General features: G+C 42.4%; 1 protein-coding gene across 2 annotated transcripts in view; it reads right to left on the bottom strand.

Moving 5' to 3' along the window:
• ttc28 (tetratricopeptide repeat domain 28) overlaps window positions 1-23286 on the bottom strand; it is a 91397-nt gene that overhangs the window by 14753 nt on the left and 53358 nt on the right. For both annotated transcript variants that reach the window (XM_061927467.1, XM_061927468.2), the window contains 7 exons: window positions 14178-14318; window positions 11466-11598; window positions 8698-9302; window positions 8387-8634; window positions 2266-2390; window positions 2113-2190; window positions 1881-2034 (listed from right to left, as the gene is read on the bottom strand). In XM_061927467.1, the coding sequence (XP_061783451.1) occupies window positions 1881-2034; window positions 2113-2190; window positions 2266-2390; window positions 8387-8634; window positions 8698-9302; window positions 11466-11598; window positions 14178-14318 (1484 nt within the window). The remainder of the gene's footprint in view (window positions 1-1880; window positions 2035-2112; window positions 2191-2265; window positions 2391-8386; window positions 8635-8697; window positions 9303-11465; window positions 11599-14177; window positions 14319-23286) is intronic.

The following is a 23286-nucleotide window of genomic DNA, read 5'->3' as shown; positions in this document are numbered from 1 at the left end:
ACAAGAATAGCTAAATAAATACATTTATATATATTTAAAAAATGGGTATTTCTGTCTGTCATTCCGTTGTACATTTTTTTTTCCTTTTGCGGAAGGTTTTTTCTAGAGAATAAATGATGAAAAAAACACTTAATTGAACGGTTTAAAAGAGGAGAAAACACGAAAAAAAATCAAATCAAATTTTGAAACATAGTTTATCTTCAATTTCGACTTTTTAAAATTCAAAATTCAACCGACAAAAAGGAGAAAAACTAGCTAATTTGAATCTTTTTGAAAAAATTAAAAAAAATAATTTATGGAACATCATTTGTAATTTTTCCTGATTAAGATAAATTTTAGAATTTTGATGACATGTTTTAAATTGGTTAAAATCCAATCTGCACTTTGTTAGAATATTTAACAAATTGGACCAAGCTATATTTCTAACAAGGGCAAATCAGTATTTCTTCTAGATTTTCCAGAACAAAAATTTTAAAAGAAATTCAAAATACTTTGAAATAAGATTTAAATTTGATTCTACATATTTTCTAGATTTGCCAGAATATTCTTTTTGAATTGTAATCATAGTAAGTTTGAAGAAATATTTCACAAATATTCTTCGTCGAAAAACCAGAAGCTAAAATATTTATTATTCTTTACAATAAAAAAAAATAAAAATTACTTGAACATTGATTTAAATTGTCAGGAAAGAAGAGGAATAAATTTAAAAGGTAAAAAGGTATATTTGTTTAAAAATCCTAAAATCATTTTTAAGGTTATATTTTTTCTCTAAAATTGTATTTCTAAAAGTAATAAGAAGCAAAGTAAAAAATAAATGAATTTATTTAAACAAGTGAAGATCCATCCATCCATTTCCTACCGCTTATTCCAAGTGAAGACCAAGTCTTTAAAATATTTTCTTGGATTTTCAAATTCTATTTGAGTTTTGTCTCTTTTAGAATTAAAAATATCGAGCAAAGCGAGACCAGCTTGCTAGTAAATAAATAAAATTAAAAAAATAGAGGCAGCTCACTGGTAAGTGCTGCTCTTTGAGCTATTTTTAGAACAGGCCAGCGGGCGACTGATCTGGTCCTTACGGGCTACCTGGTGACCGCGGGCACCGCGTTGGTGACCCCTGCCCTAGTATATACAATAATATAAACCAAGTCATTGTATTTAATTTAGGATTATTTCATATCTTCATTTAAATAAAAACATATTTTTATCTTTTTTAGATACAGTCAATAAATAATGTGAACATGTATCATAACATGGAAATCTAAGAGAACGTGTTGTGGATGATTGTGGACTGGGAATTTTTTTAATTTAATTTTTTTACACATTTTTATTTAAAAAAAAAAAAAAAAGTTTTTCTGACGTATTACATTTTAGACGATTTCTCTTAGTTATTTCTCCGGCTGTAGAAAAGAGCCGCTCACAGGGCACAGAGGAGGCGTCAGTGCGACACAGTTGGCGTATCGGTCACGTGACCAAAACAGCTCATGATCGGTCACGTGACTTTCTAAAACCGACACAGGGTTTTGCTCTATGAGCTCGACGCATGCGCCGATGCATCGGTGTTGCCGGACCCATCACTAGTCAACGGATAGATCAAAATTTTATCTATAAATATTTAAGCGTTAAAAGTAAAAAAAAATATTAACATATAACTTGCTTTTATCACTTCAGACCCTTTTGGGTCCCCGAGACCCTTTAAAACCCACCAAAATAGAGGTCAGTTCTAAAAGTAACTATACCGGTATATATTCTATTTGTTTTGAAAATGAAAATATCACAATTTTCAGTGAGTGGGCCCTCGGCGGAAGACTTTTGGACACCCCTGCTCTCACGAGAACTACCGCAGAGTGAAGTATAACCAAGCATATCACGAGTGCTGGTACCAAGCAGGGACTGCAGGGAGATGCTGCACTGCTGCAGACGCTCTCCGGGGTCCGACGTGGGGAAGAACACGGCCGCGGGGAGACCGGCGCCGCCCAGGTCCAAGCGAAAGCCGACTGCAGACAACAGGGCTCGCCATCCGGGCACCCCGCCCACCTTCATGGAGGCAAAGCAGACATGAAGACATGAGCAGGGGCGGCCATGGAGGTTGTCCGCAGCCACACACACACGCACCTTATTGTCCACACTCTGCTGTGACGTGTACATGAGGTTGTGCTGCCCACTGTCAATACGCTGCAAAGACTTCTCCACCTGCAGAGCAAAGAAGCCATTAACTACCAGAGAGAGTCCTGGTGTGATCTCGGGCAGTTCTAAAAGACGTCTCACCAAGTGCAGAAGTACTCTGAGGGCGTCCCTGGCCCGCTCTGTGTGCTGCAGGATCTCTGCTAAGGCTTGTCGGACTAGAGACTTGGGACTGTTCACCTTCACGTCGCTGCCAATTAGAAGGTAACCTGAGGAACAACACACACACATTTTTTACATTCCATTCAATCAATGTAAATAGAAAACTGAGACATGAGCAGGCAGTGTTTATGCATTGCCAAAACTAACCACCAGAGGGCGGCAAAGTCGCTTATAGAGAGTGTAAAGTTAAAGTAGCAATGATTGTCACACACACACTAGGTGTGGTCAGAGGTGGGTAGAGTAGCCAGAAATTGTACTCAAGTAAGAGTACTGTTACTTTAGAGATTTATTACTCAAGTAAAAGTAAGGAGTAGTCAACCAAATATTTACTTGAGTAAAAGTAAAAAGTATGTTGTGAAACAACTACTCAAGTACTGAGTAACTGATGAGTAACATACACACACATATCATATATATATATATATATATATATATATATATATATATATATATATATATATATATATATATGTATGTGTGGGAAAAAGATCACAAGACTATTTCATCTCTACAGGCCTGTTTCATGAGGGGGGGTACCCTCAATCATCAGGAGATTTTAATGGGAGCATTCGCATACCATGGTTTATATAGGGCACAGAGTGGGTGGGTACAGGCTGGCGTAGGGGCGTGGTGATTGGCTCATGTGTTACCTTGGAGGTGTTTCCGTCTATGGCGGCATGCTGTTACAATTTCGCTGCGCTTGTTGAGGGATGACAGGTCTGGACGGTAAATAATAAACAGTTTCTCTTTCAAGCATAGGTTGCATCTTTTATTACCACTATTGTAAGGTGTGCTGGATGCAAGAATTTGCCATGTTATTGAATATTCAACATTATTGTCTTTGAGGTCCCAAATGTGTTTGCTGAGTTCTGTGGTATTTCGCAGGTTTTTGTTCCTGAAAGAAGCCTTGTGGTTGTTCCATCTGGTTTTGAATTCTCCCTCGGTTAATCCTACATATGTGTCAGATGTGTTAATGTCCTTGCGTGTTACCTTAGATTGGTAGACAACTGATGTTTGTAAGCACCCCCCGTTGAGAGGGCAATCAGGTTTCTTTCGACAGTTACAGCCTTTGTTGGTTTTGGAGTCGCTCTGTCTGGGGGCCGACGGCTCATTTGCAATTGTTTTGTTGTGGTTTGAGATGATTTGTCGTATATTGTTCATGCAGCTGTAGCTCAATTTAATGTTGTTCTTGTTGAATACTTTTCTTAGGGTGTTGTCTTTGGGAAAGTGTTTGTCAATCAGATTGAGGAATTTGTGTCCAATGTTAGTTGAGACGTTTTTGCTGTATGGGGGGTTGTACCAGATGATGTCGTTTCGTTTTCTGTTCTTTTTTTGGCTGGTTTCCTGGCGTGGGTTCATAGGTGAGGGTGAAATTGTATCCGCTTTCATCAAGGGCTTTTTGGTACGGGGGGGTTGCTTGGTCAAATTCAGCTTTGCTAGATGACAGCATCGATAGCCTTTTATTGATTCCGGTAGGTATTCTTTTCGTGGTGGTGGGTGGGTGGTTGCTGTCATGGTGCACGTATTGGAGTGTTGTGTTGGGTTTCGTGAATGGTTGGTAGCTGTTATTTCTCAGGTTGAAAGTGACGTCAAGGAAGTTGTATATATATATATATATATATATATATATATATATATATATATATATATATATATATATATATACACACACACACACACACACACACACACACACACACACACACATATATATATATATATATATATATATATATATATATATATATATATATATATATATATATATATATATATATATATATACACACACACACACATATATATATATATATATATATATATATATATATATATATACACACACACACATATATATATATACATACATTGATATATACAGTATATAATTTATATTTATTTATTTTGCCGTTTTTGTTTACATGTTAAAGGTGTTTTAATGAATATACATGCATGTTTAACACATATAGATTCCTTTCTTTCATGAAGACAAGAATATAAGTTGGTGTATTACCTGATTGTGATGACTTGCATTGATTGTAATCAGACAGTAGTGCTGATAACGTCCACATTTTCAAATGGAGGAGAAAAAAAGTTCCTCCTTTCTGTCTAATACCACATGAAAGTGCTGGGTTTTTGGCATCTTATTTGTCCAGCTTCCATATTCGTTTTTATACACTTTACAAGAAATACATTGGCGGCAAACTCCGTAGCTTGCTAGCTTGTTTGCGCTGGCTTTCGGAGACTCTTATTTTGAAAGCGCAGGCGCAATGGAGCGGCACTTTTATTGTGAAGACAGGAACTGTGCAGTCAGTCTTTAGGCTTTTGACGGGATGTACGGTTGAAATAAAAAAGGGTCTTTTTTTCCTTCACACTTTTGATTGATTGATTGGAACTTTTATTAGTAGATTGCACAGTACAGTACATATTCCGTACAATTGACCACTAAATGGTAACACCCCAATAAGTTTTTCAACTTGTTTAAGTCAGGTCATGTGACCGCCTGGCTCTGTTTGATTGGTCCAACGTCACCAGTGACTGCATCTGATTGGTGGAACGGAGTGAACGTCACCAGTGACTGTATTTGTTGAAACGCAGGCACTATGAAGGTCTGTCTGACAGACCAAAGCAAACAAAGCGTGCATTAACAGATCGATAAAAATTAGTAGCGAGTAGCGAGCTGAATGTAGATAAAAGTAGCGGAGTAAAAGTAGCGTTTCTTCTCTATAAATATACTCAAGTAAAAGTAAAAGTATGTTGCATTAAAACTACTCTTAGAAGTACAATTTATCCCAAAAGTTACTCAAGTAGATGTAACGGAGTAAATGTAGCGCGTTACTACCCACCTCTGGGTGTGGTGACATTTGTCCTCTGCATTTGACCCATCACCCTTGTTCACCCCCTGGGAGGTGAGGGGAGCAGTGGGCAGCAGCGATGGCCGCGCCCGGGAATAATTTTTAGTGATTTAACCCCCAATTCCAACCCTTGATGCTGAGTGTCAAGCAGGGAGGTAATGGCTCCCATTTTTTTAGTCTTTTGGTATGACTCGGCCGGGGTTGGAACCAGGGCCGGCCCGTGGCATAGGCCATATAGGCAAATGCTAAGGGCGCCGTCCATCAGGGGGCGCCACGCCAGTGCCACAAATGTTGGAGAAAAAAAAATAAAAAAATAAAAAAATGGTACTATTATTTCTAAATACAAAAAAATAATCCCACGTTAATTAAAATGTAAAGTAAAGCCTATTTAATAGAAATATTATTTGTTACAACATTACGCCCCCCCCCCCCCCCCTTCCCCCCGCACGGTGCGCCCCCTCCCTTCCCGTATCATGACTCGGACGTCACCACATCAAAAAATCAACACAAGATGTCAAAACGGCCAAAACTGTCAGGTGCCCAGGGAAGAAAAAAGAGAAAAGAAGAGGAGGAGAAACGAGAAAAGACAGAGGTAGCAGGTAGGTAACGTTAGCCTACATGAAATTATTTGTCTGTTACAGAATGTGATAGTAACCTGGCTTTTTAGCATTAAGCTAATGTTACATGATTCGGCAATTGCTAATCAATAAATAGCTAGTTCTGTTTTAACGTCGGGTTAATATTGTGGAGGGGGCTAAATTGTTATGGAAAATAATAATGTAACGTTAGGTAATTACAGTACTCCCACCTTACATTCCTCAGGGACATTTGTATTAGATCTTTTAAGCAGGTGTTTTTTGTTTACATTGTTATTGCCTTCTGGTTAGCTAATGTTTGCCCTGCAGGTAATAGTCACTTTTCCACCCCTTTATATATTAGGTATAGTTGTAAACCGAGTTGTTAAAGTGCACATCAATAATGTTAATTAAGCAATATCACATGAGAGGGAATGCTGTTTTTTAATTTAAGCACTGCTGTGATTCGGTTAAAGATAATCATAACATAACATTCTCATATAATATATTATACTGTTACTTTACATTCTGCTATTCAGCATTTCACTGTAATGATGACAATAAATTGAATCTAATCTAATTTGCATATCAGTTAACATCATACATATATCTCTTTGGTTTTTCATCTATATTATATCATTTCATTTTATTCCTGGAATCATATGTTTTTATTATTAAACTGTAATACTCAATGGTGTCACATACTCCTCTCTTCAGATGCACTGTTGAAGTTTCTAAATCCCACCCCTGGGCCATCTACCACATCTACCGCTGCTGCCTCCACTTCAGCAGCACAACCCACCAGTGATGCAGCATTAGCAGCACAACCCACCAGTTTTGCAGCAGCAAAACATACAGCCATCTCTTCACTTGATGAGAGATTTCAGAGCTTTGGAGAGGTGAATGACAAGTTTGGAGTACTCCTCAATTTCCACAACTTACAAAAAGAAGAGCTGCTACAGCCCTGAGTACTACTCTGACCCATGACAGCCAGCTGGACATTAATGGCACAGAACTTGCAATGGAAATGCAGAATTTCCCACCATTGCCATCAAAGAACATGACAAACATGGAACTCTTGACCTTCCTGCATGAGAAGAAGCTAGCAGAGATGTACCCCAACATGTGGGTTGCTCTGAAAATCTCTATTAAAAAGCACAAATAGAGAACTCTGTAGGATCCCCTTTTTTTGTAATATAGTTGTTAAAGTCATACTGGTTTGATATCTTGTTTTGTGCAGTGCCTTATTTATATTGTATTTTTAATTTATTTTATGCAACTTGTTGACACGTTTTATTTTGTGTTTCATATATTCATTTTTTATTTTTTGTATTCATTTATTTATTCTTTTTTTTTTTTAATCTTGTTAACTATTCTGATTGTTAATTTGCTTTCTTTAAGTAAAAAAAAAGGTCAAAGACAAAGCTATTCGGTTTCTTGTGAGTATATACACTTCACTGCCGATGTGGGGGGGCGCCACCTAAAATCTTGCCTAGGGCGCCAGATTGGTTAGGGCCGGGCCTGGTTGGAACTCACAACCTACCGATCTCAGGGCGGACACTCTACCCACTAGGCCACTGAGTAAAGCCAAGGAAACATTTCGGCAGAAAAACTAAGGTCAAAACGACAGCTATTGCAGCTGTCGTTTTGACCTTAGTTTTTCTGCCGAAATACCCCAAAATAATATGTCTATGTATACACCGTATTTTTCGGACTATAAGGCGCACTTAAAATCCTTTCATTTTCTCAAAAATCCACAATGCGCCTTATAACCCGGTACGCCTAATGTACGGAATAATGTTGGTTGTGCTTACCGGGGTCCGGGACCGAGGCCCCTTCCCCCGAGAGGGCCCCACCGGGAGCCGTAGCTGAGGCGATCCGCGAGAAGGGCCCGACGCACGTCCAGGGTCACCACCGCGCCCACCGCACCGACACCCCGCCTCGTCCGCCTTCGCCGCGGCCGGCGTCACGCGCAGCAGGTAAGCAGCTTACCTGCCCGCCACCCCCGTGGCCGGGGGCTCGTAACAGGGGTCACTCCGCGCGCTCCGCCCGCGCAGCTTACCTGCCCGCCACCCCTGTTGCCGGGGGCGCGTAACAGGGGTCACTCCGCGCGCAGTGCGCTCACGAAAGGGGTGGGGCTCACCCTGGTTGATATAGACAGCAGCTAGGACGGTGGCCATGGAAGTCGGAACCCGCTAAGGAGTGTGTAACAACCCACCTGCCGAATCAACTAGCCCTGAAAATGGATGGCGCTGGAGCGTCGGGCCCATATACCCGGCAGCGAGACGCGCTTGGAGGTGAGCTCAGCGTGGCTCCCATATGATTGCGCACTGGTGTGCGTCTGGGTCGTGACAGCGTGGCACGCGAATGTCTGTACTGCATTGGATCAGTCTCCTTTCTTTAACAGGCAAAAGCTTTATAACCTCACTAATGCCTTGCATCGTCTATATTAGATATATAACAACGGGCGGATGGCGGGCGGATGCGGTTCTGATCAAATGTTAGATCGGGTGGATTGCGGATGGTTGACGACTTTCTGATGCGGTTGCGGATGAAATAATTGCCTATCCGCGCATCTCTAGTAGATATGTCATTTGTCCTCCAACTGCTCACCTGCCCAGTTGGAAGGGTGGGAGAAGTTCTTGGTGGTCTGCAGGGTCCTCATGGCCTCGCCGAGCGCAGCGCTGGCTGTGGTCCCGCCGAGTAGGGCGCCGTAGAAGGTTTGAGTGAACAGCTTGGAGGCGGCGGCCGGCGTGGGCCACAGCGACACGCACACGCAGCGGACCCCCGCGGCCAGGAAGGCTCGCGTCAGGCCCACCACGCCGTCCGCGGTCACCCTGCAGCTGGACTCGGCGTACGACCTAAGACCGCAGGGGGGGGTGGAGGTTAAAGGCCGGCGGGAGAGTTTCAAAGATTTGACCAACCTGAGGACCACCAGTTTGACGTGAAGGTTGAGCTCCAGGATGTCTGCAGCCGTGAGGAGGACGTCTTGGAGCGGCGTGCTCTCGCAGACGTCGTCCTCGTCTCCGTCTTGGCGTGCGGCGTCGCCCGGCGTCATCTTCCGTCGCTCCTTCCCGGGAGCGAGGACCAGGGCGGCGAGCTTCCAGGAGACGTGAGTGGCCAAGTGAACGCACTCTGCCCGCATCAGCGCGGAGAGGAGACGCTCCTTTGTGGCGTTGACTCCGGTGAGCGGGCGACACCCCAGCTGCTCTCCCAGCCACACGGCCTCGTCCTGGGCGGAGGGCAGCGGCCCCCACAGCCAGCGCCTCATCAGGCCGGGGGGCAGGCGGGGCGCCCCCACCACGGCGGCCACCGAACCACCATCACAGCCCGGCGACTTGATATTCTCCGAGGGTCTCACCTTCATGGAGGCTTGGAGGCTGGCAAGCGACGGCACACAAACCAGACTAAACATCTCGTAGAGGTACTCGTTAGAAGAGCTGCCTTTGAGCAAGGCAAATGGCACCAGGTACAAGTCTCCTTCCAGGACTAAAACCAGCTGCCTGTGTCCGCCACCGTGCATCAGGGCCTGGAGCGGGACACGGGGAGGCGGAGTTATACAAAAGCCAGAAGCGGTGAAGGTGTCACGTTGTGTAAATGGTAAATAAAAAGAGAATACAACAAAATCCTTTTCAACTTATATTCAATGGAATAGACTGCAAAGACAAGATATTTAACGTTCGAACTGGTAAACTTTGTTATTTTTTGCAAATATTAGCTCATTTGGAATTTGATGCCTGCAACATGTTTCGAAAAAGTTGGCACAAGTGGCAAAAACGACTGAGAAAGTTGAGGAATGCTCATCAAAAACTTATTTGGAACATCCCACAGGTGAACAGGCTAATTGGGAACAGGTGGGTGCCATGATTGGGTATAAAAGCAGCATCCGTGAAATGCTCAGTCATTCACAAACAAGGACGGGGCGAGGGTCACCACTTTGTCAACAAATGCCTGAGCAAATTGTTTAAGAACAACATTCCTCAACCAGCTATATTTGTCATGACTTGGTCTATGGCTTGGTTTGTTCTCCCGAGGTGCAAGTGAATTGGACTGGTCATGGCGTGAAGGTAAATACATTTTTAATAATAACACTCAAAGGAACAAAAGGCGCGCTCAAGGCGGATGTACAAACTTGACTAACGAAAACAAAAGACTTGCACGGGGGGCAAAAAACTATGAACAACAAAAAAAAACACTAACTGTGGCAATAATAAACAAACTTACTTGGCATGGACATGAAGTGCGCAGAGGTGGACAGAGTGTGACAGGGGGCATAAAAGCGGGGATGTCGTCAGGACGAACAACAGAAAATGAAAAGCTTAAATAACACAGACATGATTAACGAAAACAGGTGCGTGACGTGACAGGTGAAAACTAATGGTTGCTATGGTGACAAACAAGAGTGGAACAATGAGTCCAAACGTGGAACAGGTGAAACTAATGGGTAATCATGCAAACAAGACAAGGGAGTGAAAAGCCAGAAACTAAACAAAACATGACTAAGACAAAACATGATGACACAGACATGACAATATTTAGGGATTTCACCATCTACGGTCCGTAATATCATCAAAAGGTTCAGAGAATCTGGAGAAATAACTGCCCGTAAGCCATGATATTACGGACCTTCCATCCCTCAAGCGGAACTGCATCAAAAAGTGACATCAGTGTGTAAAGGATATCACCACATGGGCTCGGGAACTCTTCAAAAAACCACTGTCAGTAACTACAGTTGGTCGCTACATCTGTAAGTGCAAGTTAAAACTCTACTATGCAAAGCGAAAGCCGTTTACCAACAACACCCAGAAACGCCGCCGGCTTCGCTGGGCCCGAGCTCATCTAAGATGGACTCATGCAAAGTGGAAAAGTGTTCTGTGATCTGACGAGTCCACATTTCAAATTTGTTTTTGTACGTCCTGTCTTCCAGAAAAAAGAGGAAAAGAACCATCCGGATTGTTCTAGGCGCAAAGTGTAAAAGGCAGCATGTGTGATGGTATGGGGGTGTATTAGTGGCCAAGACATGGGTAACTTAAAAATCTGTGAAGGCACCATTAATGCTGAAAGGTACATACAGCTTTTGGAGCAACATATGTTGCCATCCAAGCAACATTATCATGGACGCCCCTGCTTATTTCAGCAAGACGATGCCAAGCCATGTGTTACAACAGCGTGGCTTAATAGTAAAAGAGTGTGGGTACTAGACTGGCCTGCCTATAGTCCAGACATTGAAAATGTGTGGTGCAATATGAAGGCTACAATATGAGACGGGAGACTGTTGAACAACTTAAGCTGTACATCAAGCAAGAATGGGAAATAATTCCACTTCAAAAATGTGTCTCCTCAGTCCCCAAACCTTTACTGAGTGTTGTTAAAAGGAAAGGCCATGTAACACACTGGTAACAATGCCTTTTTTTGCAATGTGCTGCTGCCATTAAATTCTAAGTTCATGATTATTTGCAAAAAAAACATGAAGTTTGTCAGTGTGAACATGAAATATCTTGTCTTTGCAGTCTATTCAATTGAATATAAGTTGAAAAGGATTTGTTGTATTCTCTTTTTTTTTACCATTTACACAACGTGACAACTTCACTGCTTTTGGCTTTTGTACAAGAAGTCATCCACACACACACACACACACACACACACACACACACACACACACACACACACACACACACACACACACACGTACCGCCTCCATGGGCGCGATGAGTAAGTCGTAAAGGGCCCGCAGAGGCGCCTTGTTTCCCGTCCAGCACGGAGGAGAGCACGCTCCGTCCTTCCATGAAGACACGGAGCTGAGGCTGCTGACGCTCCGGCAGCTTCTGTTCGCCAACACGTCACAGATGGTAAAGTCAACAACGGAACAGGAAGTAGAAAGTTCTCTATAGCATGATCAACAACTTCCTATAAGCTGGTTCTAGTCCAGGGGTTCTTAACCTTTTTGACCTCAAATATTAACACTCTTACTCTTGATTTGAATCATATTCAATAAGTGTATCCACCCTACTTAGTTTACAACAGGGCTGCTCTACTACATAATAAAGGGGGCTGCAATTTAAAGAGTCCAAAGACTCGGGGACCGGACTTCAATATGTGGATGCTTTTGTTTGTTTGACATTGTCATTACTGCCACAAGTGGTGGAAAAGTGTATTACAACTGAATACCACGCGGGCCCTAGCTGAGAAACAAATATATATATATATATATATATTTTTTTTTTTGTGTCCTGTCCAGCTTCTCAGGCAAATCATATAGTTAATGTAGATGCCCATGTCGGCTGTTCAGATTTACTTTACAAAAGAGAAGTGTAGGATACTTCTCTTGTTGCCTTATTTGTATTTGACTTTATTAAATGTATTTATATTATCATTTAGTGCAGCCGGGCCGGAGCAGGAGGGGATAGAAAGAGAAAAAAAAAGAAGACAGAGGGGGAAATTGTGGGGACAAGAGGGGGATTAGACAGAGAGACAAAAACAACAACAGCAAACAACAACAACAACAACAATAGAGCAACATCAGCAAATATGACATGTACAAATATGATGGTAAAAGCAACAGCAAATAAGCAGTTAGCGAAAAATAAAAAATAATACAGAAATGACAATGAGCATTATTACACTACAAATGGATCAATACAAATACCAATAGAAATAACGCTATTGATAATGAACAATACCAATAATTTACCTTTATTATCAACAATACAGTTGTTTAAATGCAACAATACATATACGTAATGATAACTTGAGATACGAAAGAATGCAGAAAAATGGAGGGGGAGAAAGAGAAGCAACCTACATTAACCTTGTAGATTGTTATAGTCACAATAGGTTAAGCTTTGTCAGTGTGCCATGTGTTACACCCAGTTTGCCCTAGGGCAACAACGTTAATATATGTTTGATGCAACGTGATTATGTGCATGAGTGTAAGTATGCATATGTACTTGTATATGTACAGAATGTGTATATGTGTTTGTACAATGAATGTATATGTACAGAATGTGTATATGTGTTTGTACAGTGAATGTATATGTACAGTATGTGTATGTGTATGTTTGTATATTGCATGTGCGTGTGGATGTACGAACATTAGGTAGGTAAATATGTACTGTATTTGTGTATGTATGTGGGAGCGTAGGTACCTATGTACGTATGTGAGCATATGTGAATTTGCATGTACAATACATTCAACTCCCAGAGTGCGTGGGAGCCAGAGCACGGCCCCATCACCCCCGAGAGCCCAACCCACAAACAGGAGGCGTGGTGCCCAGGGAACCAGGGACCACCGCCCCCACGCAGCCAAGCCGGCCAGCGACAGGAACCCCAGAGCCCGGCCCACCGTACCGCCCACAAGGGCCAGCAGCAGGCCGCAGACAGACGCACCCGGCAGAGGACAGGGCACGAGAAAAGCAGGGGACAGCCAGACCCCAAGCCAGCGAGAGACCACACCCCACACGGGCAGAAAGGCAAGACGCCCCGCCCGAGGGACCCAGAGACTCCCCGCAACCGGACGGGAAGACCGCCCCCGCCCCACCGGCAACCGGGCCCCCACGAGCCCACCCCCCACCCCCGGAGAGCGCGGCGAGGCCAACCCCCGGCCACCCCACCCAAATCGGCCGCCGCAGGACCACCCAGGCACAGGGCCACGGGAACCACCCACCCCACCCGCAGGGACCCCAACGATGGAGATGGAACAACCAGCAACCGCCCCGCCGAGCCCCCCCTCTGAGGGAGGGGAAAAATTAAAAATAATATTAATAAAATATATTTAAAAAAAAATAAAAATAAATAAATAAATTTAAAAATTTAAAAAAAGAATTAAAAGAAGATCACAGACATGCTGACAAACAAGGTCACTACCCCAGCAACTGGCCGACTCGCAGCACCTCGGAATACCTTGCAGCACCAAGCTACCACAATAGACGCAGGGACTAGGCCCAACAGGCCCCAACCAAGACGGGCACCCGGAAGGGATGGACAGCGGGACCCAGGAGCTCCAGACACGCAGTTCGGATGCAGTAGCCCGAGGCGTCGACCCCCGTCTGACAGGCAGGCCCAGAGCGTACCCCCAGAAATATACATACATACATACATACATATATACATACACATACACACATACATGTATACATACCCACACATACACATATATACATATACATATGTACACATACACATATATATACATACATACATACACACACATATACATACATATACACAGTTCGTCAGCCCCGACAGCCATCACGCGCGCGCGCTGCCACCAGTCACAACATCAGCCACACCCTTGCACCAGACCCAGCAGCCACGGGCGCCCACACCAACAAATATTTTTTTGACGCCAACAATGGGCCCTATGGTTAAGAAACGCTGTCGTAGTCTGTGGAAAAGCAGCAAGAACCTGTTAAAGATGTTGTTCCTTGACACCATGCGCAAGTAGCCGCTGGGGTCGTCATCGGAGCTCATCTTCATGTCCGGCTCGTCAAAGTGCTGATCCAGAACATCTCCTGCTTCACTCTCCGTCTCGCTGCCTGGATGGACCCTGCAAAAACCACGCAGGTGAACTTGACTTTATTAACGATGATTTCAATCTACATTTAAAACACATCCTTGTGGTCTCGATCGGTGTCTCTCAAACTTGGACTCCATCTCGTGGTACGCCAAAAAAAATCACTTGATTAATGTTTTATTTTCCTATATTCAAACTGTGTGGCCAAAACATGTAAATATACTTGTTGAGTAAAACCTCTGCCTTGTTTTTAATGAATACTTAGGCGTACTACGCTACTAATATTGGTCATTATGGTGCAGTGACCTCACCTGCCATCATGGAAAGAAAAAAAATGTAAATTTTTTTATTTTTTTATTTAATTGTTATATGTATCCAGTGATTATACTATAACGTTATTTTCCATTTAACTTCACCAGTTTTAGATTATTTTTATTTAAAATCGCTGAATTTTCACATTTGCCGTTCAAATACTGAGAAGAGACGGTGCGGTGATCAGCAGCCAGTTGAGGCACGTCACTCAGTGCCTCAACATGGATTGCGCAATGACTCGGCTAACTGCTGGTCTGCTGTGCAGTGAGACCGTATTGCTATATGAATTATATTATACATTTCCATAGTTTAGTTAGCTGAGGTATATAATGTACAGTGTATTTTGTCAACAACTGTATGTGTGTAAAGTATTTCTTGTGCTGAGCGATCATAAACCTACCTACTCAGTGGCCTAGTGGTTAGAGTGTCCGTCCTGAGATCGGTAGGTTCGGAGTTCAAATCCCGGCCGAGTCATACCAAAGACTATAAAAATGGGACCCATTACCTCCCTGCTTGGCACTCAGCATCAAGGGTTGGAATTGGGGGTTAAATCACCAAAATGATTCCCGGGCGCAGCCACCGCTGCTGCCCACTGCTCCCCTCACCTCCCAGGGGGTGATCAAGTGTGATGGGTCAAATGCAGAGAATAATTTCGCCACACCTAGTGTGTGTGTGACAATCATTGGTACTTTAACTTTAACTTTAACTTTAAAACGGCTGCAAAAGACGCACTGGCTGAGGCTCCAATAGTCCCGCCTCCTGCACCCTCGCCGTAGAATTTGCACCCCCTGACGGGAGTGTTATATCAACTAAAGCCCACACTTAAACTTTCCACGTGCAAGATTGAATCTATTTAAAAAAGTTATTTCATAAGAAGCCAAAAAGTGCAAAAACAATAATGTTGGTGTTGGAGGAGTTGTGAATGACTGCAGGGCCATAACATTAGGTACACCTGCAGACTGCAGGTGTACCTAATTCACAACTCCTCCAACACGAACATTATTGTTTTTGCACTTTTTGGCTTCTTATTAAATAACTTTTGTAACCTATTTTTATGGGCGTTCCTCTTTGTGATGTTAAGTTCCTGTTATGCGCTTTTATACAGTATATGCCTTGAGCTCTTATTTTGAAGGCGCTAAGAGCGGAAGTGACGACACGTTGGAGTGTGTGGGACAGAGGACCCTATTGTATTTCGTGCGTTTTATTCTTTATTATTATATCGCCGCCTCTTTGAGCTGTAATTTGACCCCCTTAACGTGCTTCAAAACTCACCATATTTGACACACACAACAGGACTGGCAAAAATTGCCATCTAATAAAAAAACCAAACCCCAAAACTCAAAATTGCGCTCTAGCGCCCCCTAGGAAAAAACACAGACAAAACTGCTTGTAACTTCCAGTAGGAATGTCGTAGAGACATGAAACAAAAACCCCTATGTAGGTCTGACGTAGACCTAGATTTCATACATTAACATCCTTCAGCAAAAATCCACAAGAAGTTGGCAATTCCCCCTTCAAAACAAAAGTTTGTAAAAACAGTCACTTTTGCCTCTTTGAGCTGTAATTTGACCCCCTTAACATGCTTCAAAACTCACCGAACTGAACACACACATCAGGACTGGCAAAAATTGCGATCTAATAAAAAAAAACCAACCCCAAAACTCAGAATTGCGCTCTAGCGCCCCCTAGGAAGAAAACACAGACACAACTGCTCCTAGAAGGAGAACTCAGACACAACTGCCTGTAACTTCCAGTAGAAATGTCTTAGAGACATTAAAAAAAACCCTCTATGTAGGTCTCACTTAGACCTAAATTTCATATATTGACAACCCCCAGCAAAAATCAGCAGGAAGTTTGCAATTCCCCCTTCAAAACAAAAGTTTTGTAAAAAAACGGTCACCTTTTTTCAAACATCATCTCCTCTGAGCGCGTTTGTCGTGTCGGCTTCAAACTAGCACAGGAGAGAGATTGAACCCTTCTGATTAAAAGTTGACCAAAGAGTTTTAATTACTGCTCCGGTTTGGATTTTATGTGCCGTCAAAGTCGGTCCCGTCCATCGCTGCTTGCAGCTTTAATTATTATTATTATTATTATTATTATTATTCCGCCGCCTCTTTGAGCACTAATTTGACCCACTTAACATGCTTCAAAACTCACCATATTTGACCCACACATCAGGACCTGCGAAAATTGTCTTTTAATAAAAAAAAACGAACCCCAAAACTCAAAATTGCGCTCTAGCGCCCCCTAGGGAAAAAAAACTAGACTACCTAAACAAAAACCTCTATGTAGGTCTGACTTAGACCTACATTTCATAATAGTACATTGTCGGGCTAAAATCAACAGGAAGTTGGCAATTCCCCCTTCAAGACAAAAAAGTACTAAAAACAGTAACTTTTGCCTCTTTGAGCTGTAATTTGACCCCCTTAACACGCTTCAAAACTCACCAAACTGAACGCACACATCAGGACTGGCAAAAATTGCGATCTAATAAAAAACCTAACCCCAAATTTAAAAAATTGCGCTCTAGAGCAATTTTTGAATAAAACGGAGAAAAAACTGCTCCTCGGAAGAAAAAAAATTACAAAACTGCCTGTAACTCCCACTGGGAAGGTCGGAGAGACATGAAACAAAAACCTCTATGTAGGTCTCACTTAGACCTACATTTCATAAATTGACAACCCCCAGCAAAAATCAACAGGAAGTTTGCTATTCCCCCTTCAAAACAATTTTTTTTGTAAAAACCGGTCTGGTGTGGATGAACTTGACTGGCCTGCACAGAGTCCTGACCTGAACCCGATAGTCTCCATTCTAATTCATCCCAAAGGTGTTCTGAGAGCCAGGCCTTCTCCACCAACATCAGTGTGTGACCTCACCAGGGCCGGCCCGTGGCATAGGCCGTATAGGCAAATGCTAAGGGCGCCGTCCATCAGGGGGCGCCATGCCAGTGCCACAAATGTTGGAGAGAGAAAAAAAAAAAAAAAAGTTGTTACTATTATTTCTAAATACAAAAAATAATCTCACGTTAATTAAAATGCAAAGTAAAGCCTATTTAATAGAAATATTATTTGTTACAACATTACGCCCCCCCTCCTCCCCCCGCACGGTGCGCCACCTCCCTTCCCGTATCATGACTCTTGGACTTCACCACATCAAAAAATCAACACAAGATGTCAAAACGGCCAAAACTGTCAGGTGCCCAGGGAAGAAAAAAGAGAAAAGAAGAGGAGGAGAAACGAGAAAAAGACAAGAGGTAGCAGGTAGGTAACGTTAGCCTACATGAAATTATTTGTCTGTTACAGAATGTGATAGTAACCTGGCTTTTTAGCATTAAGCTAATGTTACATGATTCGGCAATTGCTAATCAATAAATAGCTAGTTCTGTTTTAACATCGGGTTAATATTGTGGAGGGGGCTAAATTGTTATGGAAAATAATAATGTAACGTTAGGTAATTACAGTACTCCCACCTTACATTCCTCAGGGACATTTGTATTAGATCTTTTAAGCAGGTGTTATTGCCTTCTGGTTAGCTAATGTTTGCCCTGCAGGTAATAGTCACTTTTCCACCCCTTTATATATTAGGTATAGTTGTAAGTAAAAAAAAAGGTCAAAGACAAAGCTATTCGGGTTCTTGTGAGTATATACACTTCACTGCCGATGTGGGGGGGGCGCCACCTAAAATCTTGCCTAGGGCGCCAGATTGGTTAGGGCCGGGCCTGGACCTCACCAATGCGCTTTTGGAAGAATGGTGGAAAATTCCTACAAACACACTCCGCAACCTTGTGGACAGCCTTCCCAGAAGAGTTGAAGCTGTAATAGCTGCAAAAGGTCATATTGAACCCTATGTGTTAGGAATGGTATGGCACTTCAAGTTCATATGCGAGTCAAGGCAGGTGGCCAAATACTTTTTGTCATGTCTGTGTAATCATGTTTTGTTTTAAGTCATGTTTTGTTTAGTTATAGGACTCTTTAGTTTCTGTCTTTTCACTCCCTTGTCTTGTTTCCATGATTACCCCATTAGTTTCACCTGTTCCACGTTTGGACTCATTGTGCACTCTTGTTTGTCACCATAGCAACCATTAGTTTTCACCTGTCACGTCACGCACCTGTTTCACGTTTTGAGTCACGCACCTGTTTTCGTTAATCATGTCCATAGTATTTAAGTTCATTCTTTTCAGTTTGTCGTTGTGACGACCTCACCACATTTATGCTCTGTCCATGCCTGGCACTTCTTCCCATGTCCATTCTTCATGCAACTATTTTTGTCCAAGCCAAGAAAGTTTTTGTTCCATGTTTATAGTCTTTTTGTTTTTCATAGTTTGTTCTCCGCCACTGTGCGTGCTTTTCATTTGTACTTTTTTTGCTATAGTCTTTTGGTTTCATAGTTTGTTCTCCGCCACTGTGCGCGCTTTCATTTATTCCTTTTTTTGATAATAAATAAATAAATCATGTCCCTTCATTCCCGTCTCGCCCGAGCCAACTTTCCGTTGCATCCCGGAAAAGCACACACCCAAGACCTAGTCTTGACACTTTTGGCAATATAGTGTATATTTTGAAATTATTTTCCAGACCTGCACAAAAATAAACTTACACAGATTCACCCGGTCACAACATTAGGTACACCTGCACACTCTCCAATCAATTCAGACGCTGCATTTTTTTTAAAACAACTGCTTCTAGCACCATTTATGTAACTTATATAACTTTGTCCTAACTTCTTTGTCTCTCCTCTTAGCTCCTCTCCCTCTGCCTGAGAGCTTGATTTATGCTGCGTTCAAGTCGCAGCTGGGATTGACGTCACAGTCGAGTTATGAGGTGGAAAAACAGGGTGGCCACATCCACGAGTGCCTTGTCTAAATATAAACAACTTAAGGGGAGATAGGCACTCTCTCTTGCAACCTTCAAACATGGCGGTTGAAGAGGAAACGCAGACGCTATCGCTCGCAATGTAGAATGTACTGTATATACCAGTGACGTGCGGTGAGGTTGATGGCTGGTGAGGCACTGACTTCATCACAGTCACATTTACAAACATATGAACCCTAAAGAGTATCTTATTCACCATTTGATTGGCAGCAGTTAACGGGGTTATGTTTAAAAGCTCATACCAGCATTCTTCCCTGCTTGGCACTCAGCATCAAGGCTTGGAATTGGGGGTTAAATCACCAAAAATGATTCCCGGGCGCGGCGCCGCTGCTGCCCACTGCTCCCCTCACCTCCCAGGGGGGTGATCAAGGGGATGGGTCAAATGCAGAGGACAAATTTCATTACACCTAGTGTGTGTGTGACAATCATTGCTACTTTAACTTAACTTTAACTTTACACATACAAACTGTCGCACACAAAAAAGCACATTTAATAAAAAAAAAACGTTATTATGGTCTTACCTTTACTTATAAATTAAGTCCATGCGCCGCAACTAAAGCCCTCACTTCAACTTTCCACGTGCAAGATTGAATCTATTTCAAAAAGTGTAACCGAGGGTTTATAAATGTCGCCGATACTGTATGAAACTACAAAATAACAAACACGGAGGCTCCAGTTTACACGAGGACCACTTTATTTACCTTCTTTCAAAAACCTCCGCAACGTGACGTCACTTCCGCTCTTAGCGCCTTCAAAATAAGAGCTCGAGGCATATACTGTATAACAGCGCATAACAGGGACTTAACATCACAAAGAGGAAAGCCCATGAAAATAGGTTACAAAAGTTATTTAATAAGAAGCCAAAAAGTGCAAAAACAATCATGTTGGTGTTGGAGGAGTTGTGAATTAGGTACCGAATTTTCCGCACCATAAGGCGCCCTGGGTTATAAGCCGCGCCTTCAATGAACGGCATATTTCAAAACTTTGTCCACCTATAAGCCGCCCCGTGTTATAAGCCGCATCTAACTGCGCTAAAGGAATGTCAAAAAAACAGTCAGATAGGTCAGTCAAACTTTAATAATATATTAAAAACCAGCGTGATGTGGGCGCGCATGGAGTCGTATATCAACATGGACGGAGCTGCGTGAAAAAAGCCACCCGGCCTCTTCGCGTAAACTTACCTTAACCACTCGCTCATCTTTTCTTCATCCATCCGTCCTTTCGAGTTAGCTTTTATGATGACGCCGGCTGGAAAGGTCTCTTTTGGCAAGGTCTTCCTTTTGAATATCACCATGGGTGGAAGTTTCTGGCCATTAGCATGGCAATCTAGAACCACAGTGAAGGATGACTTCTCATTCCCTGTGGTGTGAATATTCACCGTACGTGCTCCCGTTGTATCCACAGTGCGGTTCACAGGAATATCAAAAGTCAGTGGAACCTCGTCCATGTTGATAATGTTCTCTGGCCGGATCTTTTTTTCAGCTATCTTGTTTTTACAATATGCACGGAAAGTAGCCAGCTTTTCTTGAAAGTCTTTAGGCAGTTGCTGTGAAATAGTAGTCCGTGTGCGGATGGAGAGATAGCGTCTTTTCATGAACCGGAAACCTGTCGCTTAGTAGGAGCCATTTTGTGGTCTTTACAGATGTAAACACACAAAGGAAATGAAACGTAATATCCGCGCGCTTCTTCTTCTTCTTCTACGCGGGCGGGTGGTTGCTTACAGTAGAAGAAGAAGCGCTTCCTGTTCTATGGGGGCGGGTGCTTACCTTGGCGGTTGCTTGCGTAGAAGAAGAAGCACTTCCTCTTCTACGGGGAAAAAAGATGGCGGCTGTTTACCGTAGTTGCGAGACCGAAACTTTATGAAAATGAATCTTAATATTAATCCATATATAAAGCGCACCGGGTTATAAGCCGCACTGTCAGCTTTTGAGTAAATTTGTGGTTTTTAGGTGCGGCTAATAGTGCGGAAAATACGGTACACCTGCAGTCTGCAGGTGTATCTAATGTTGTGTCCCTGCAGTCATTCACAACTCCTCCAACACCAACATTATTGTTTTTGCACTTTTTGGCTTCTTATGAAATCATTTTTTTTAAATAGATTCAATCTTGCACGTGGAAAGTTTAAGTGTGGGCTTTAGTTGATATAACAATTCTACGGCGGGGGTGCAGGAGGCGAGCCTCAGCCAGTGCGTCTTTTGCAGCCGTTTTATGATCGCTCAGCACAAGAAATACTTTACACACATACAGTTGTTGACAAAATACACTGTACATTATATACCTCAGCTAACTAAACTATGGAAATGTATAATATAGTTCATATAGCAATACGGTCTCACTGCACAGCAGGCCAGCAGTTAGCCGAGTCATTGCGCAATCCATGTTGAGGCACTGAGTGACGTGCCTCGACTGGCTGCTGTTCACCGCACCGTCTCTTCTCAGTATTTGAACGGCAAATGTGAAAATTCAGCGATTTTGAATAAAAATAATCTAAAACTGGTGAAGTTAAATGGAAAATAACTGTATAGTATAATCACTGGATACATATCTTTATTCTTTATTCTTCCGCCACCACATTAAACTGTAATTTGACCCACTTAACATGCTTCAAAACTCACCACATTTGACCCACACATCAGGACCTGCAAAAATTGCCTTCTTTTAAAAAAAACGAACCACAAAACTCAAAATTGCGCTCTAGCGCCCCCTAGGAAAAAAAAACTAGACTGCCTGTAACTCCCACTAGGAAGGTCGGAGAGACATGAAACAAAAACCTCTATGTAGGTCTGACTTAGACCTACATTTCATAATAGTACATCCTCGGGCAAAAATCAACAGGAAGTTGGCAATTCCCCCTTCAAGACAAAAAAGTACTAGAAACAGTCACTTTTGCCTCTTTGAGCTGTAATTTGACCCCCTTAACATGCTTCAAAACTCACCGAACTGAACACACACATCAGGACTGGCAAAAATTGCGATCTAATAAAAAAAACCTAACCCCAAATCTCAAAATTGTGCTCTAGCGCAATTTTTTAATGAAAAGCACAAAAAACGGCTCCTCGGATGAAAAAACTGACAAAACTGCCTGTAACTCCCACTGGGAAGGTCGGAGAGACATGAAACAGACCTACATTTCATAAATTGACAACCCCCAGCAAAAATCAACAGGAAGTTTGCTATTCCCCCTTCAAAACAAATTTTTTGTAAAAACCGGTCACCTTCCTTCAAAAACTATCTCCTCTGAGCGTGTTTGTCGTTTCGGCTTCAAACTAACACAGGAGAGAGATTAAACCCTTGTGTATAAATAACAGAACAGCGTTTTAATACCTGCTCCGGTTTTGATTTTATGACCCTTCAAAGACCCGCTGCACTGATGCTGCCAAAAAGTGCAAAGTAACAATTTAATTTTTTTTTTTTTTTTTTACATTTTTTTTCTTTCCATGATGGCAGGTGAGGCCCCGCCTCACCTGCCTCTAGTGACTGCACGTCACTGGTATATACAGTAGGGCCTTGAATCTTTGGGCACCACACCATTCAAAATACATACTTTTTTTTTTAAATATTGGATGCCAGTTCTATGATTAAGTACATTCCTCCATAAAATAGATAAACAGCTCTGATCAATTTCTATGTTACTTAAAAAAACAGTTTTTCTTTAATAATAATGCTTCCCACACATTTAATAAAGTCAAATAAGGCAACAAGTATCCAACACTTCTCTTTTCTAAAGACAATCTGTACAGCAGGTATGGGCATCAATGGGATTTAAAAGAAAAAATTGATTTTTTTTTAATACAAATAAGAATCCCGATTAATCTGAAAAT

Source organism: Nerophis lumbriciformis, linkage group LG32, assembly GCF_033978685.3.
Source record: "Nerophis lumbriciformis linkage group LG32, RoL_Nlum_v2.1, whole genome shotgun sequence".
Lineage (NCBI taxonomy): Eukaryota > Metazoa > Chordata > Actinopteri > Syngnathiformes > Syngnathidae > Nerophis > Nerophis lumbriciformis.
The sequence above is the reverse complement of the archived record's forward strand: the minus strand, read 5'-3'. Positions and strand labels throughout refer to the sequence as shown.